General features: G+C 40.3%; 1 protein-coding gene across 1 annotated transcript in view; it reads right to left on the reverse strand.

Moving 5' to 3' along the window:
• Positions 1-907: 907 nt before the first annotated feature.
• The window catches only part of LOC137630546 (4-hydroxy-2-oxoglutarate aldolase, mitochondrial-like), a 48326-nt gene continuing 34583 nt past the window's right edge, over positions 908-14650 (reverse strand). The window contains exons 7-8 of the mRNA XM_068362062.1: positions 9268-9401; positions 908-1120 (exon numbers count right to left, since the gene is read on the reverse strand). Coding sequence (XP_068218163.1) covers positions 971-1120; positions 9268-9401 — 284 coding nt within the window. The 3' untranslated portion in view covers positions 908-970. The remainder of the gene's footprint in view (positions 1121-9267; positions 9402-14650) is intronic.

Below are 14650 nucleotides of genomic sequence, written 5' to 3' on the forward strand. Positions count from 1 at the left end.
GCCACCTCCACTGCACTAACACAAGCACTTTCACTATCCTTACCTTTAAAGGCCTCCAGTTGTTCTTTAATGGCTTTCAACTCGGCAGCCAGGCTAGCGTACCGAGGGTCATCCGCAGATACGGATCCTATAGGAGGTGCAGGAGTTACTAACTCAAGGGAAGGATCAACTTCCAAAGAGGAATCAATTATAGGTTCAAAAAATAAATCTACACTAAGTTCGTCTTCCTTACCACTAACAGACTTAGACTTAGACCTAGAAGCTCTCCTAACTCTATCGAGCTCTAGTTTACGCACATAGCGCTTCATAATCAACCAATCTTTCTCATCCAAAACTTTACATTCCCCGCACGTATTATTAAAGGCACAAACAAAACCCCTACAATTCAAACACACGGTGTGAGGGTCTACCGCCATTTTCGGTAGTCTCACCTTACATTCCTCATTCGCACAGACACGGTAATGACTTTTTTCACTCATAATGAAAACAGAAAATAAGCTAAGAGATAACAAAAAACACGATCGCCAAAACCCCAAATCAGAGTACTTCACCAAAAAGCAGACTGGTACACCGAGCAGGGAAAGCGAAGAAAAACTCTTAATGACGGACCAACGTGTTGTCGATCCGGCCGGCAGAGATGAACTGAAGAACAGAAAACGGGAATGATTCCTCCTACCACCCTTTAACGGGTGTTACAACCCAACCATCACAAGGCGGTTGCCACGTTTAGAAAAATTCTGCCGAAATAGAGATTATTAGCTATGTATATATAACTGCTAGGAAAGTATTCATAAAAGTTTATGTTAAAAATAAATGAGAAATATCTAGTCACTGGCTCAATCAACCTCTACAAAAACCAAAACTCAACTATGATAATGAGTAAAAAGAAGGGTTTTAAAACAAAAGCCACATTAAAAAATATTTATTCACATTTTTATCACAATTTGCAATTTACTAGTTTGTTATTAATTTACAGATAACCAGTGCTACTGAACACTGTACGCAATTTTTCTATTTCAGTATCAGGCATGGGTTGCAAAGGGGATCTTGTTGGCCCTCCATAAAATCCTTTCCATTCCATAACTTTTTTCAAGCCAGCAATTCCAAAATCCTTGGTCACCTGCATACAAAAATATTAAAACTTAATTTTTAAGTAAAATTTACTTAAAATTGTATGGTCCTTATTTATGACAAGATTAATGTAAAAATATATATTAGATAAATATATGAGAAACGCTTCTACATATATTCATAGTACAGCCAAGATTATGCAGTCGTGTTACATATGTTTGTGATGATAATATTTCCCCATTAAACTAATTTACATAGATTCAAGTGCCTTTGTTAACTTTTACTGCTGTCTTTAAAAGTTTAAAATTTTCTTTGATAAGAAAATAAGCTGTTGAACAAGAGGAAGAATGGTATCACAAGACGTAATACCACTTGATAATACTGTACAGAAAGATCCTGCTGTTGCTGTTGACCTAGAAACCATCCACTTTATGGAGCTAGTGAAGCTGATCAAGATAGCAATTGCTTTGGATCAAGATGCTACTATCACTGCTCCCTGACCAAAACATAAATCTCCTTGATGCCGCTTCCTCTACCTATCTAGCACAAGCTGCTTTTACCGCCAAACATTCCTAACAGCTTGAGGAAATACAGCTTCTGCTGGCCAAAATGCTAACTTTTTAAAGTGATGCTGCTACTGAGTAAAACTCAGATTGATGACTTGCAACTGCTGATGAACAAGAAACCTTCAAAGTTGTTTTACTTACGGCTGATCAAGCCACCAACTAGACTGATGAGTTGCTGCTATTAACCAAGACAATACCAATCAGCTTTGAAGGGCTTCTTCTGTTGACAAAGATACCTATCAGATTGGATAAGGTTGATAAAACACCATTCATGTAGAGGAGTTGCTGTTGCTCTGACAAACAATCCAAGATCACTGCATCTGCTGACCAAGATCTCAAACATAAAACCTGCTGAATCAGCATGAAGTGTTATAGATGCTAACCAAAACAAATGACCTGCTTATAAAGATGCTAGCCATCTCAAAGAATAGCAGATACTGCTGATAAAGACTATTCATCAGTATGCAAAGCTGCTTGTTTACATAGCCCAAAACACACAAACAGCATAAGATGTTAGTCCTTACTGACCAAAGAAGTTCGGCAGCTTGAAAACAATATAGTTAAATCAGCTTGAGATGGTTAAAGGTAACTACAAGGATCCTCAGCAGCTGCTCCTTTTTGAGGTGGTTAAATAAAACACCTGTGGTCTTCAGCTGCTACTCCTTTTGAGGTGGTTAAAGACGCCGGTGATCTTCAGCTACTGCTCCTTTTTGAGGTGGTAAAAGACAACATCGGTGATCTTCAGCTACCGGTCTTTTTGAAATGGTTAAAGATGACACCAGTATTCTTCAGCTGCTGCTCCTTTACAGGTGGTTAAAGACAACATCAGTGATCTTCAGCTGCTACTCCTTTTTAAGCTGGTTAAAGATAACATCAGTGTTCTTCAGCTGCTGCTCCTTTTGAGGTGGTTAAAGATGATACTAGTAATCCTCAGCTCTGCTCCTTGGAACTGGTTAAAGACGACACCAATGATCTAAAGCTGCTGCTCCTTTTAAGGTAGTTTAAGACAACACTAGTGATCTTCAATTGCTGCTCATTTTGTGGTAGTTAAAAACGATACCAATGATCTTTAGCGGCAGCTCCTTTTGCGATGGCTAAAGATGACAATAATGATCTAAATCTGCAGCTCCTAGGGCACCCAACCACTTTTTGAAACTGTTACTACTGCTGTTTGTTAGTAAAAGTATCACCAGTTCCTCAATTATGCTAGCCAGTTTAAGAAGCTTCAAATGATACTGAAAAAGTATTTTATTAGCTTGAAGAGGTTCTAGTACTACTGCTGACCTAGTCAGCAATCGGCTTCGAGAGCTACTGCTGATGTAGACCATTACACCAAACAGCTTGAGGTCCTCCTACTTCTGACATAACCACCAAACAGCTTGAAAAGATAATGCTCCTACTACTGGGGATCAAGATGCCAAATAGCTTAGGGGACTGGTACTGTTGCTGATAGTCACCATGCTGCATTAATTAACAACTAGCTAACCTGATCAGGGACCCATGAACACTTTTAGGAAGTGTTACTGGTGACATCAATGTTTTTTAGGTTGTGCTACAAACCAATAATCTACTCAGTTTGAAGATGTGATTGTCATGTTGTTGACCAAAAAAAGCAGGTAGATGATGTTAACCAAGACTGGAAGGGGAGCCGTATCTTTATTTGCAGCCACTATCCACATAGAGGATCTGCTGATTTTGACGCTAAACAGTTTGAAATGACTGCATCTCCTCACCAAGACATGAAACAGACTTACTAACCAACTGACCTGCTTGAAAAGATACTACTGCTGAAAAAGAGGTTGGCCACCTCAAGGAACAGCAGACCAGAATAGCTGATTGCTGCTATTGGCCAAGATGCCAACCAGCTTGAGGAGCTGGCAGCTTTTGACCAAAAAATGGAACAGCTTAATATCACTGTTGCTGTTAATCAAGATACTAATCCAGCTTGAGAAAGTATTACTTGGTTGAAAAGATGCTACTGCTGACAAAAATGTTGGCCACCTCAATATACAGTACAGCCAAATCTGCTGACCAAAATAGCTGATCCATGCTGTTGACTAAAACTCCAACCAGACTAAGGAGATACTACAACTGCTGTTGACCAAGATGCTACTCCACTTGAAAGTATTAACGCAGCAGACCAAACTGCAAACGTGCTTGAAGTGATACTAATTCAAACCAGGTTGAAGCAGTTTTGGTATTACTACTAGCTAAATCAGGTTAACTGACTGAGATGGTGGTGGTGCTGCTGATCAAGTCACCAAACAGCTTGGAATGCTAATGCTACTGACCAAACTACCAAAACAAAAAGTTTACTGCTCTCATTTAACTTGAAGACCTGGGTCTACTGCTGACCATGATGCTAATCAGCTTGAGGTGGGCAATACTACTGTATTACTGATCAAGTGAGCAATGTGCTTGAAGAATACTGCACTTTTGCTGACCAGGATACAAACAACTTTAGGAAATGTTACTAAACAATACAGTATGGTAATTAGTATGAAGCGTTGCTAGTATAACTTTTGTCCCAACCAGTTGGAAGAGATACTGTTGTTGACCAAAATAGCTGGCAGCCACTCTTAGACCACAAAACATTGACCAGCTTGAGGGACACTACTGCTGTTGTTTCTCTTGGGCAGATCCCCATAAAGGAGTTGCTGATACTGATGCTGATGCTGATGCTAGCCAAACAAATGACTGCATATTTAAACCAAGACATCAACACACTATAAGACCTGCTTGACCAAGATTCCAATCTGATTGAGAAAGTACTACTTTTGGTCTTGATAAAGATGCCATAACAGCTTGAAAAATTGCTACTGCTACTAAGCAAACAAACAAACCACTTGAAAAGTTGCAAGCCTTCAACACTTCAAGAACAGTAGATGTAGCTACTGCTGCACAAATTGTCTAGGAGTTTGAGGAAGTGATGTGGCTGATTATAAGAGAGTTTACCTGTAAAAAGTGATGCCAATCAGCTTAACTACTTCCTCTGACCAAAACAACACTCGTCTTTGCACCAAGAATCCAATCTTTTTGAAGTGATTGTACAGAAGAGATGTTTTGACCAATACACTATTCTGCTTGAAGGGTTTTTGCTGTTACTTAGAAACTATTAGCTGTTATTAAATATGGAAACCACGTATTAGTAGTGCTGGTAAAACGACTAACCGAAATCGCCAATAATCTTGAAAAAATGCTGAGGCTGACCAAAACACTACTTGGCAGCTTAAGAAATGCTACTGCTGATCAAGATCCCAACCAAATTATCCTTTGCTGCTATTGATAAGGATAATTTTTTTTTTTAAATAGGTTCAGCTGTGAAAACCAGGACTATTGGAGTATTATTATTATCATCTTTATTCTTACTTGTTAAGCTTCAACCCTAGTTAGAAAAGCAGGAAATATAGCTCAGTGAGGAAAGGAAACAAGGAAATAAAATATTTTAAGAACAGTAACAAAATCAAAATAAATAAAATCTATATAAACTATAAAAACTTTAACATGGTACAAAGGTTATGGCACTACCCAAGACTAGAGAACATTGGTTTAATTTTGAAGTGTCCTTCTCCTAGAAGAGCTGCTTATCATAGCTAAAGTTTCTCTTCTACCCTTACCTAGAGGAAGGTGGCCACTGAACAATTACATTGCAGTAACCCCTTGGGTGACGAAGAATTGTTTGGTAATCTCAGTGTTGTCAGGTGTATAAGGACAGAGGAGAATGTGTAAAGAATAGGCTAAACTATTCGGTGTAATGTGTAGGGAAAGTGAAAATGAACCATAACCAGAGAGGAGGATCCAATGCAGTACTGTCCGGCCAGTCAAAGGACCCCATAACTCTCTAGAGGTAGAATCTGAATGGGTGGCTTGTGCCCTGGCAACCTACTACCTATAAATAGTCTTCCTTCTGAAGGAGACCACTTAAGAGAATATAAAAGCAACTAATGCCAGGGCACTTCAAGAACAAAAGGCAACTAATGCCAGGGCTCTTCAAGAACAAAAAGCAAGTAATGCCAGGGCATTTAGAGAACAATACAGCAAGTAATGCCAGGGCATTTAGAGAACAATACAGCAACTAATACCAGGGCACTTCAAGAACAAAAAAGCAACTAATGCCAGGGCACTTCAAGAACAAAAAAGCAACTAATGCCAGGGCATTTAGAGAACAAAAAAACAACTAATACCAGGGCACTTCAAGAACAAAAAAGCAACTAATGCCAGGACACTTCAAGAACAAAAAGCAAGTAATGCCAGGGCATTTAGAGAACAAAAAAGCAACTAATACCAGGGGACTTCAAGAACAAAAAAGCAACTAATGGCAGGGCTCTTCAAGAACAAAAAGCAACTAATGCCAGGGCATTTAGAGAACAAAAAAGCAAATAATACCAGGGCACTTCAAGAACAAAAAAGCAACTAATGCCAGGGCTCTTCAAGAAAAAAAAGCAAGTAATGCCAGGGCTCTTCAAAAAAAAAAAAAAAAAAAAAAAAAAAAAAAAAAAGCAAGTAATGCCAGGGCATTTAGAGAATAAAAAAGCAACTAATGCCAGGGCATTTAGAGAACAAAAAAGCAACTAATGCCAGGGCTCTTCAAGAACAAAAAGCAACTAATGCCAGGGCATTTAGAGAACAAAAAAGCAAATAATACCACGGCACTTCAAGAACAAAAAAGCAACTAATGCCAGGGCTCTTCAAGAAAAAAAAAGCAAGTAATGCCAGGGCATTTAGAGAACAAAAAAGCAAATAATACCAGGGCACTTCAAGAACAAAAAAGCAACTAATGCCAGGCCTCTTCAAGAACAAAAAAGCAACTAATGCCAGGGCACTTCAAGAAAAAAAAAGCAACTAATGCCAGGGCTCTTCAAGAAGAAAAAGCAAGTAATGCTAAGGCATTTAGAGAATAAAAAAGCAACTAATACCAGGGCACTTCAAGAACAAAAAAGCAACTAATGCCAGGGCTCTTCAAGAACAAAAAGCAAGTAATGCCAGGGCATTTAGAGAACAAAAAAGGAAGTAATACCAGGGCACTTCAAGAACAAAAAAGCAACTATTGCAAGGGCTCTTCAAGAAAAAAAAAAAGCAAGTAATGCCAGGGCATTTAGAGAAAAAAAAAGCAACTAATGCCAGGCCTCTTCAAGAAAAAAAAGCAAGTAATGCCAGGGCATTTAGAGAACAAAAAAGCAACTAATACCAGGGCTCTTCAAGAACAAAAAAGCAACTAATGCCAGGGCTCTTCAAGAACAAAAAGCAAGTAATGCCCGGGCATTAGAGAACAAAAAAACAACTAATACCAGGGCACTTCAAAAGCAACTAATGCCAGGGCACTTCAAGAACAAAAAAGCAACTAATGCCAGGGCACTTCAAGAACAAAAAAGCAACTAATACCAGGGCACTTCAAGAACAAAAAAGCAACTAATGCCGGGGCACTCCAAGAACAAAAAAGCAACTAATGCCAGGGCTCTTCAAGATCAAAAAAGCAACTAATGCCAGGGCACTTCAAGAACAAAAAAGCAACTAATGCCAGGGCTCAAGAAAAAAAAGCAAGTAATGCCAGGGCATTTAGAGAACAAAAAAAAGCAAATAATACCAGGGCACTTCAAGAACAAAAAAGCAACTAATGCCAGGGCTCTTCAAGAACAAAAAGCAAATAATGCCAGGGCATTTAGAGAACAGAAAAGCAACTAATACCACGGCACTTCAAGAACAAAAAAGCAACTAATGCCAGGGCTCTTCAAGAAAAAAAAAGCAAGTAATGCCAGGGCATTTAGAGAACAAAAAAGCAACTAATACCAGGGCACTTCAAGAACAAAAAAAGCAACTAATGCCAGGGCTCTTCAAGAACAAAAAGCAAATAATGCCAGGGCATTTAGAGAACAAAAAAGCAACTAATACCAGGGCACTTCAAGAACAAAAAAGCAACTAATACCAGGGCACTTCAAGAACAAAAACGCAACTAATGCCAGGGCACTTCAAGAACAAAAAAGCAACTAACGCCAGGACACTTCAAGAACAAAAAAGCAACTAATGCCAGGCCACTTCAAGAACAAAAAAGCAACTAATGCCAGGGCTCTTCAAGAACATAAAAGCAACTAATACCAGGGCACTTCAAGAACAAAAAAGCAACTAATACCAGGGCACTTCAAGAACAAAAAAGCAACTAATGCCAGGGCACTTCAAGAACAAAAAAGCAACTAATGCCAGGGCACTTCAAGAACAAAAAAGCAACTAATGTCAGGCCACTTCAAGAACAAAAAAGCAACTAATGCCAGGGCACTTCAAGAACAAAAAAGCAACTAATGCCAGGCCACTTCAAGAACAAAAAAGCAACTAATGCCAGGGCTCTTCAAGAACAAAAAAGAAACTAATGCCAGTGCACTTCAAGAACAAAAAAGCAACTAATGCCAGGCCTCTTCAAGAACAAAAAAGCAACTAATGCCAGGGCACTTCAAGAACAAAAAAGCAACTAATGCCAGGGCTCTTCAAGAACAAAAAAAGCAACTAATGCCAGGGCACTTCAAGAACAAAAAAGCAAATAATACTAGGGCACTTCAAGAACAAAAAAGCAACTAATGCCAGGACACTTCAAGAACAAAAAAGCAACTAATGCCAGGGCTCTTCAAGAACAAAAAAGCAACTAATGCCAGGGCTCTTCAAGAACAAAAAAGCAACTAATGCCAGGGCACTTCAAGAACAAAAAAGCAACTAATGCCAGGGCTCTTCAAGAACAAAAAAGCAACTAATACCAGGGCACTTCAAGAACAAAAAAGCAACTAATGCCAGGGCACTTCAAGAACAGAAAAGCAACTAATACCAGGACACTTCAAGAACAAAAAAGCAACTAATACCAGGGCACTTCAAGAACAAAAAAGCAACTAATAACAGGGTACTTCAAGAACAAAAAAGCAACTAATGCCAGGGCACTTCACGAACAAAAAAGCAGCTAATGCCAGGGCACTTCAAGAACAAAAAAGCAACTAATACCAGGGCTCTTCAAGAACAAAAAAGCAACTAATGCCAGGGCTCTTCAAGAACAAAAAAGCAACTAATGCCAGGGCACTTCAAGAACAAAAAAGCAACTAATGCCAGGGCACTTCAAGAACAAAAAAGCAACTAATGCCAGGGTACTTCAAGAACAAAAAAGCAACTAATACCAGGGCTCTTCAAGAACAAAAAGCAAGTAATGCCAGGTCATTTAGAGAACAAAAAAGCAACTAATACCAGGGCACTTCAAAAACAAAAAGAAACTATGATTGGCTTCTGATCAAAACATCATAGAGTAATGATTTAAAGTTGGTGGCTACGACATCATTTTGAGGATTGACTATTTTTAACCGTCCTCTATGAATCTCATTATTTGTATCAAGTAGAATTTTATATCTTCAGTACCAATTTCCTGTTCTTTGTCACTACTAAAGATGAAGTATTTCTGCATACATAGTTATGAATAAATATCAAATTCTTTACAAATTCTTCACATCTATTATTTCCCTCTTACCATATAAACATGTATTATTAATATAAGTATTTAAAAAAATGTAAATAGTAACCATCATAGACCTATCATACTGTACCATTGGTTTTCAAATCAACACACAAGATCTAAAATAAGTTGGTAGTGAGAAGATACACTCACCGCAGAGTTTGGAGCAATAAGCTTTTTCTGAAGATCAACTGCACAACTTAAATTTCCATCCCTGAAGTGTCTGTGCAACTCACAGACTTCTTCACCAAGGACATTTGCAAGAGCTGCTACGCCACCAACACCACCTGAAAATTTTTCATTCTGTTAACGATGAAGATTTAAAAATGCAAAGTTTTGACTAGGTATTTGTATATTAAACATGTGTACAGTACAGTACTGAATATATCTTGATAACTTAAAAAATATTACCATCACCAACATTCTTTGCCCTGAATGTTTGGTATAAAATACTTAGAAAAGTTCAAATAATAACTATGTGTATATTATTCTACTTGCCCTTGCCCAGTAATGGATGGTATTTAAGAAATATTTTTTATGGGTGCACTAACACTACACAACAGTAGCCCTTGTAACCTTATTCAAAAGCCTAACTCAATTAATAACTATTTTATTCAAGATTTCTATGACAAATATGTATAACCAAACCTTTCAAATATGTATGGTTCATTTACAGTATACAAAAATATATGTGCCATGATATTTTCATAAAGCCAATGCAGTGATTTACCAGCTTCATGTCATTGGTCATTTATTTTTTTTTTGTCTGTTTCAAAATGGTAATCATCTCCGCCAGCTTAATCACATGGTCATTACTTGAACTTCTGCAAAAAGCTTCTAGCATGTTCAACTCTTAATATGAATAAATCAATTTTCAATGTATGTGGGATATGTGTTACTTGTTGAATGGCCAACTACAAAAATTACCTGAAATTCACCAACATATCCTTTATCTTTATTACATGTCAAAAGCATATTCAAAACAAAGTAAAAATTTAATACCTATATAAATTATCTACTGGAAGCAGAGCCTTCAAAATGCTGATACAACTCTTTTCCTGTCCAGAATCAAAAGTGAAAGGCCTATAAAAACATTTTTTATATGTCTGATTGGGTCTACTAGAAAAAGTTGGACTAATTCCTTATTCAGTGACGAAAAATCCCATTATTACTCTTATTATGATCACTAGCTAAGCTACAACCCTAGTTGGAGATGCAGGGCTCCAACAGGGAAAATTACCCTAGTGAGCAAAAGAAATAAACAATATAAGAAGTAATGAACCACTAAAATGAAATAATTTAAGAACAGTAACAACTTTTAAAAAATTTCTGCAAATTTGAACTTTTGAAGTTTTACCAATTCAACTACCCAATAAGGAAGATCATTCAACAACTTGGTAACAGCTGGAATAAAACTTCTAAAACACTGTGTAGTATTGAGCCTTATGATGGAGAAGGCATAACTATTAGATTTAACAGCATACCTAGTATTACGAACACGATGGTACTGTCCGGGATGATCTGAATAAAAAGGATGGTCAGTATTATGAAAAATGTTATTTTCATTAGTAAAATAAATTTTTGAATATACTTACCCGATAATCATGTAGCTGTCAACTCCGTTGCCCGACAGAATTCTACGGAAGGGATACGCCAGCGATCGCTATACAAGAGGGGGGTGTACTCACAAGCGCCACCTGTGGCCAGGTACTGCAGTACTTCTTGTTGACACCACTTCAATTTTTCCTCGGTCCACTGGTTCTATGGGGAGGAAGGGTGGGTCAATTAAATCATGATTATCGGGTAAGTATATTCAAAAATTTATTTTACTAATGAAAATAACATTTTTCAATATTAAACTTACCCGATAATCATGTAGCTGATTCACACCCAGGGAGGTGGGTGAAAACCAGTGTACATGTATATCAAGAAGCTAAGTATCCCGTATTTCATATTATCAGTTATTCAAAATAACAATGAAATTACAAGTACCTGGTAAGGAAGTCGACTTGAGCCATTACTCTGCCTTAAATAAGTTCGTCTTCCTTACTGAGCGCAGCGTTCCTCTTAGGAGGCTGAACAACTCTAAGGTGCTGAAGTATCAAGGGCTGCAACCCATACTAAAGGACCTCATCACAACCTTTAACCTCGGCGCTTCTCAAGAAAGAATTGACCACCCGCCAAATCAACAAGGATGTGGAAGGCTTCTTAGCCGACCGTACAACCCATAAAAAGTATTCAAGAGAAAGGTTAAAAGGTTATGGGATTATGGGAATGTAGTGGCTGAGCCCTCGCCTACTACTGCATTCGTTGCTACGAATGGTCCCAGGGTGTAGCAGTACTCGTAAAGAGACTGGACATCTTTGAGATAGAATGATGCGAACACTGACTTGCTTCTCCAATAGGTTGCATCCATAACACTCTGCAGAGAATGGCTCTGTTTGAAGGCCACTGAAGTAGCCACAGCTCTCACTTCATGTGTCCTTACCTTCAGCAAAGCAAGGTCTTCTTCCTTCAGATGAGAATGTGCTTCCCTAATCAGAAGCCTGAATAGTAAGAAACTGAGTTCTTAGAACTTGGAAAAGAAGGTTTCTTGATAGCACACCATAAGGCTTCTGATTGTCCTCGTAAAGGTTAAGACCTTTTTAGATAGTACCTAAGAGCTCTAACTGGGCAAAGTACTCTCTCCAGTTCATTCCCCACCAAGTTGGACAGGCTTGGGATCTCGAACGACTTAGGCCAAGGACGTGAAGGAAGCTCGTTTAGCAAAAACCGAGCTGCAAGGAACATGTAGCCGTTTCAGATGTGAAAACAATGATCCTGCTGAAGGTGTGGATCTCACTTACTCTTTTAGCTGTTGTCAAGCACACGAGGAAAAGAGTTTTTAATGTGAGGTCCTAAAAAGAGGCTGATTGGAGAGGTTCAAATCTTGATGACATAAGGAACCTTAGGACCACGTCTAGATTCCAGCCTGGAGTGGACAACCGACGTTCCTTTGAGGTCTCAAAAGACCTAGGGAGGTCCTGTAGATCTTTGTTGGTGGAAAGATCCAAGCCTCTGTGGCGGAAAACCGCTGCCAACATACTTCTGTAACCCTTGATCGTAGGAGCTGAAAGGGATCTTACTTTCCTTAGATATAACAGGAAGTCAGCAATCTGGGTTACAGTGGTACAGGTTGAGGAAACTGCATTGGTCTTGTACCAGCTACGGAAGACTTCCCCTTGAGACTGATAGATTCTGAGAGTGGATGTTCTCCTTGCTTTGGCAATCGCTCTGGCTGCCTCCTTCGAAAAGCCCCTAGCTCTTGAGAGTCTTTCGAAAGTCTGAAGGCAGTCAGACGAAGAGCGTGGAGGTTTGGGTGTACCTTCTTTACGTGAGGTAGACGTAGAAGGTTCACTCCTAGAGGAAGAGTCCTGGGAAAGTCGACCAGCCATTGCAGTACCTCTAAGAACCATTCTCTCGCGGGCCAGAGCGGAGCCAACCAACGTCAGCCGTGTCCCTTTGCGAGAGGAGAACTTCTGAAGTACCCTGTTGACAATCTTGAACGGCGGGAATGCATACAGGTCGAGATGGAACCAATCCAGCAGAAAAGCATCCACGTGAACTGCTGCTGGGTCTGGAATCGGAGAACAATACAACAGGAGTCTCTAGGTTATCGAGGTAGCGAACAGATCTATGGTTGGCTGACCCCACAGGGCCCAAAGTCTGCTGCAAACATTCTTGTGAAGGGTCCACTCTGTGGGGATGACCTGACCCTTCCGGCTGAGGTGATCTGCCATGACATTCATACCGCCCTGAATGAACCTCGTTACCAGCGTGAGCTTTCGATCTTTAGACCAGATGAGGAGGTCCCTTGCGATCTAGAACAACTTCACGAAAGAGTCCCTCCCTGCTTGAAGATGTAAGCCAGGGCTGTGGTGTTGTCAGAGTCCACCTCCACCACTTTGTTAAGCTGGAGGGACTTGAAGTTTATCAAGGCCAGAAGAACCGCCAACAACTCCTTGCAATTGATGTGAAGTGTCCTTTGTTCCTGATTCCATGTTCCCGAGCATTCCTGTCCGTCCAAAGTCGCACCCCAGCCCGTGTCTGATGCGTCCGAGAGGAGAAGGCGGTCGGGTTTCTGAACAGCCAAAGATAGACTTCCTTGCGAAGAAAGCTGTTCTTACACCACGCGAGAGAAGACCTCCTCTCTTCGGAAACAGGAACTGAGACCGTCTCTAGCGTCATGTCCTTTATCCAGTGAGCAGCTAGATGATACTGAAGGGGGGGGGAGGTGGAGTCTCCCTAACACGATGAACAGGGCCAGCGATGAAAGTGTCCCTGTTAGACTCATCCACTACCTGACTGAGCATCGGTTCCTTCTCAGCATGCTCTGGATGCATTCTAGGGCTTGGAAGATCCTTGGGGCCGACGGAAAAGCCCGAAAAGCTCGACTCTGAAGATCCATACCCAGGGAGACAATGGTCTGGGATGGGACGAGCTGAGACTCCTCAAAATTGACCAGGAGGCCCAGTTCCTTGGTCAAATCCATAGTCCATCTGAGAATCTCCAGACAGCGACGACTTGTGGGAGCTCTTAAAAGCCAGTCGTCTGACGGAGCCGGACACAAAATCATGGTACTGCTGCACAGTCTGTGAACTGTCAACCATGGGGAAGCGAGGAAGTACAGTGACAACCCGAAGCTGTCTAGACTGTCTGGGTCGTACAGACAACTCCTTATCGGGTTGCTGAGGTTGCCGCACTGCGTCACAACAAGTCACTTCTGCTGGTTGTTGAACGTCTTCCCAGTGACACACTGACTCCGTAAACAAAAAAATCCTCTAACAAGGACTAAGCTAGGACTGCATGTCTTGCAACACAGCTCAAGGTCTATGGGAGCAGGTGTGGTAACAGACGGGGTTAGCGACTGAAGTGGAACCATTACCTTCCCTGGGAGCATGTTATGCTTAAATAAAAGTCCATAGGAGGCTACGCAGCTAAAGGCTCCTCTCCAAATGACAGAGTCCTCAAGGGAATATCAGAAGGAGGGAGAAAAGCACTTTCTCATCTACAGGGACCATATCCGAGAAAAGCTAAGTTCTCTCAGTGAGGGTTTCACTGGTGCAAAAGCAGCAGACTAGAAGGCAACGTTATGAAACTGCTTGACAGTCTAGTGAGTTGGCAACAACCAAAGATGTGTGACTGAGAAGCATGCGGTAAGGTATGCAGAGCATGTTGTATGCAGAGCATGCTGTATGCAGAGCATGCTGTATGTAGAGCATGCTGTAAGGTAAGCAGAGCGTGTTGCATGGCGTGTAACATTTCTCAGAAATTCCATGACCAGTGCTGGAGTGAGTAATATCGCATTACCGTCCATTGAAAGTGCACGTGCCGAGGGAATTGATTTAGACTGTTTTGTTGATGAATTTGATAGCCGGCATGATAATCGTAGAATTAAGCTACACTAAATGTACTATAATCTACTTCACCTCAGGAAAGGGAAACTCGCCCTGTTGGCAACACTGCATTACTACATGCATGCTTGCATGGGGTTTAA

This window comes from Palaemon carinicauda, chromosome 38, assembly GCF_036898095.1.
Source record: "Palaemon carinicauda isolate YSFRI2023 chromosome 38, ASM3689809v2, whole genome shotgun sequence".
Lineage (NCBI taxonomy): Eukaryota > Metazoa > Arthropoda > Malacostraca > Decapoda > Palaemonidae > Palaemon > Palaemon carinicauda.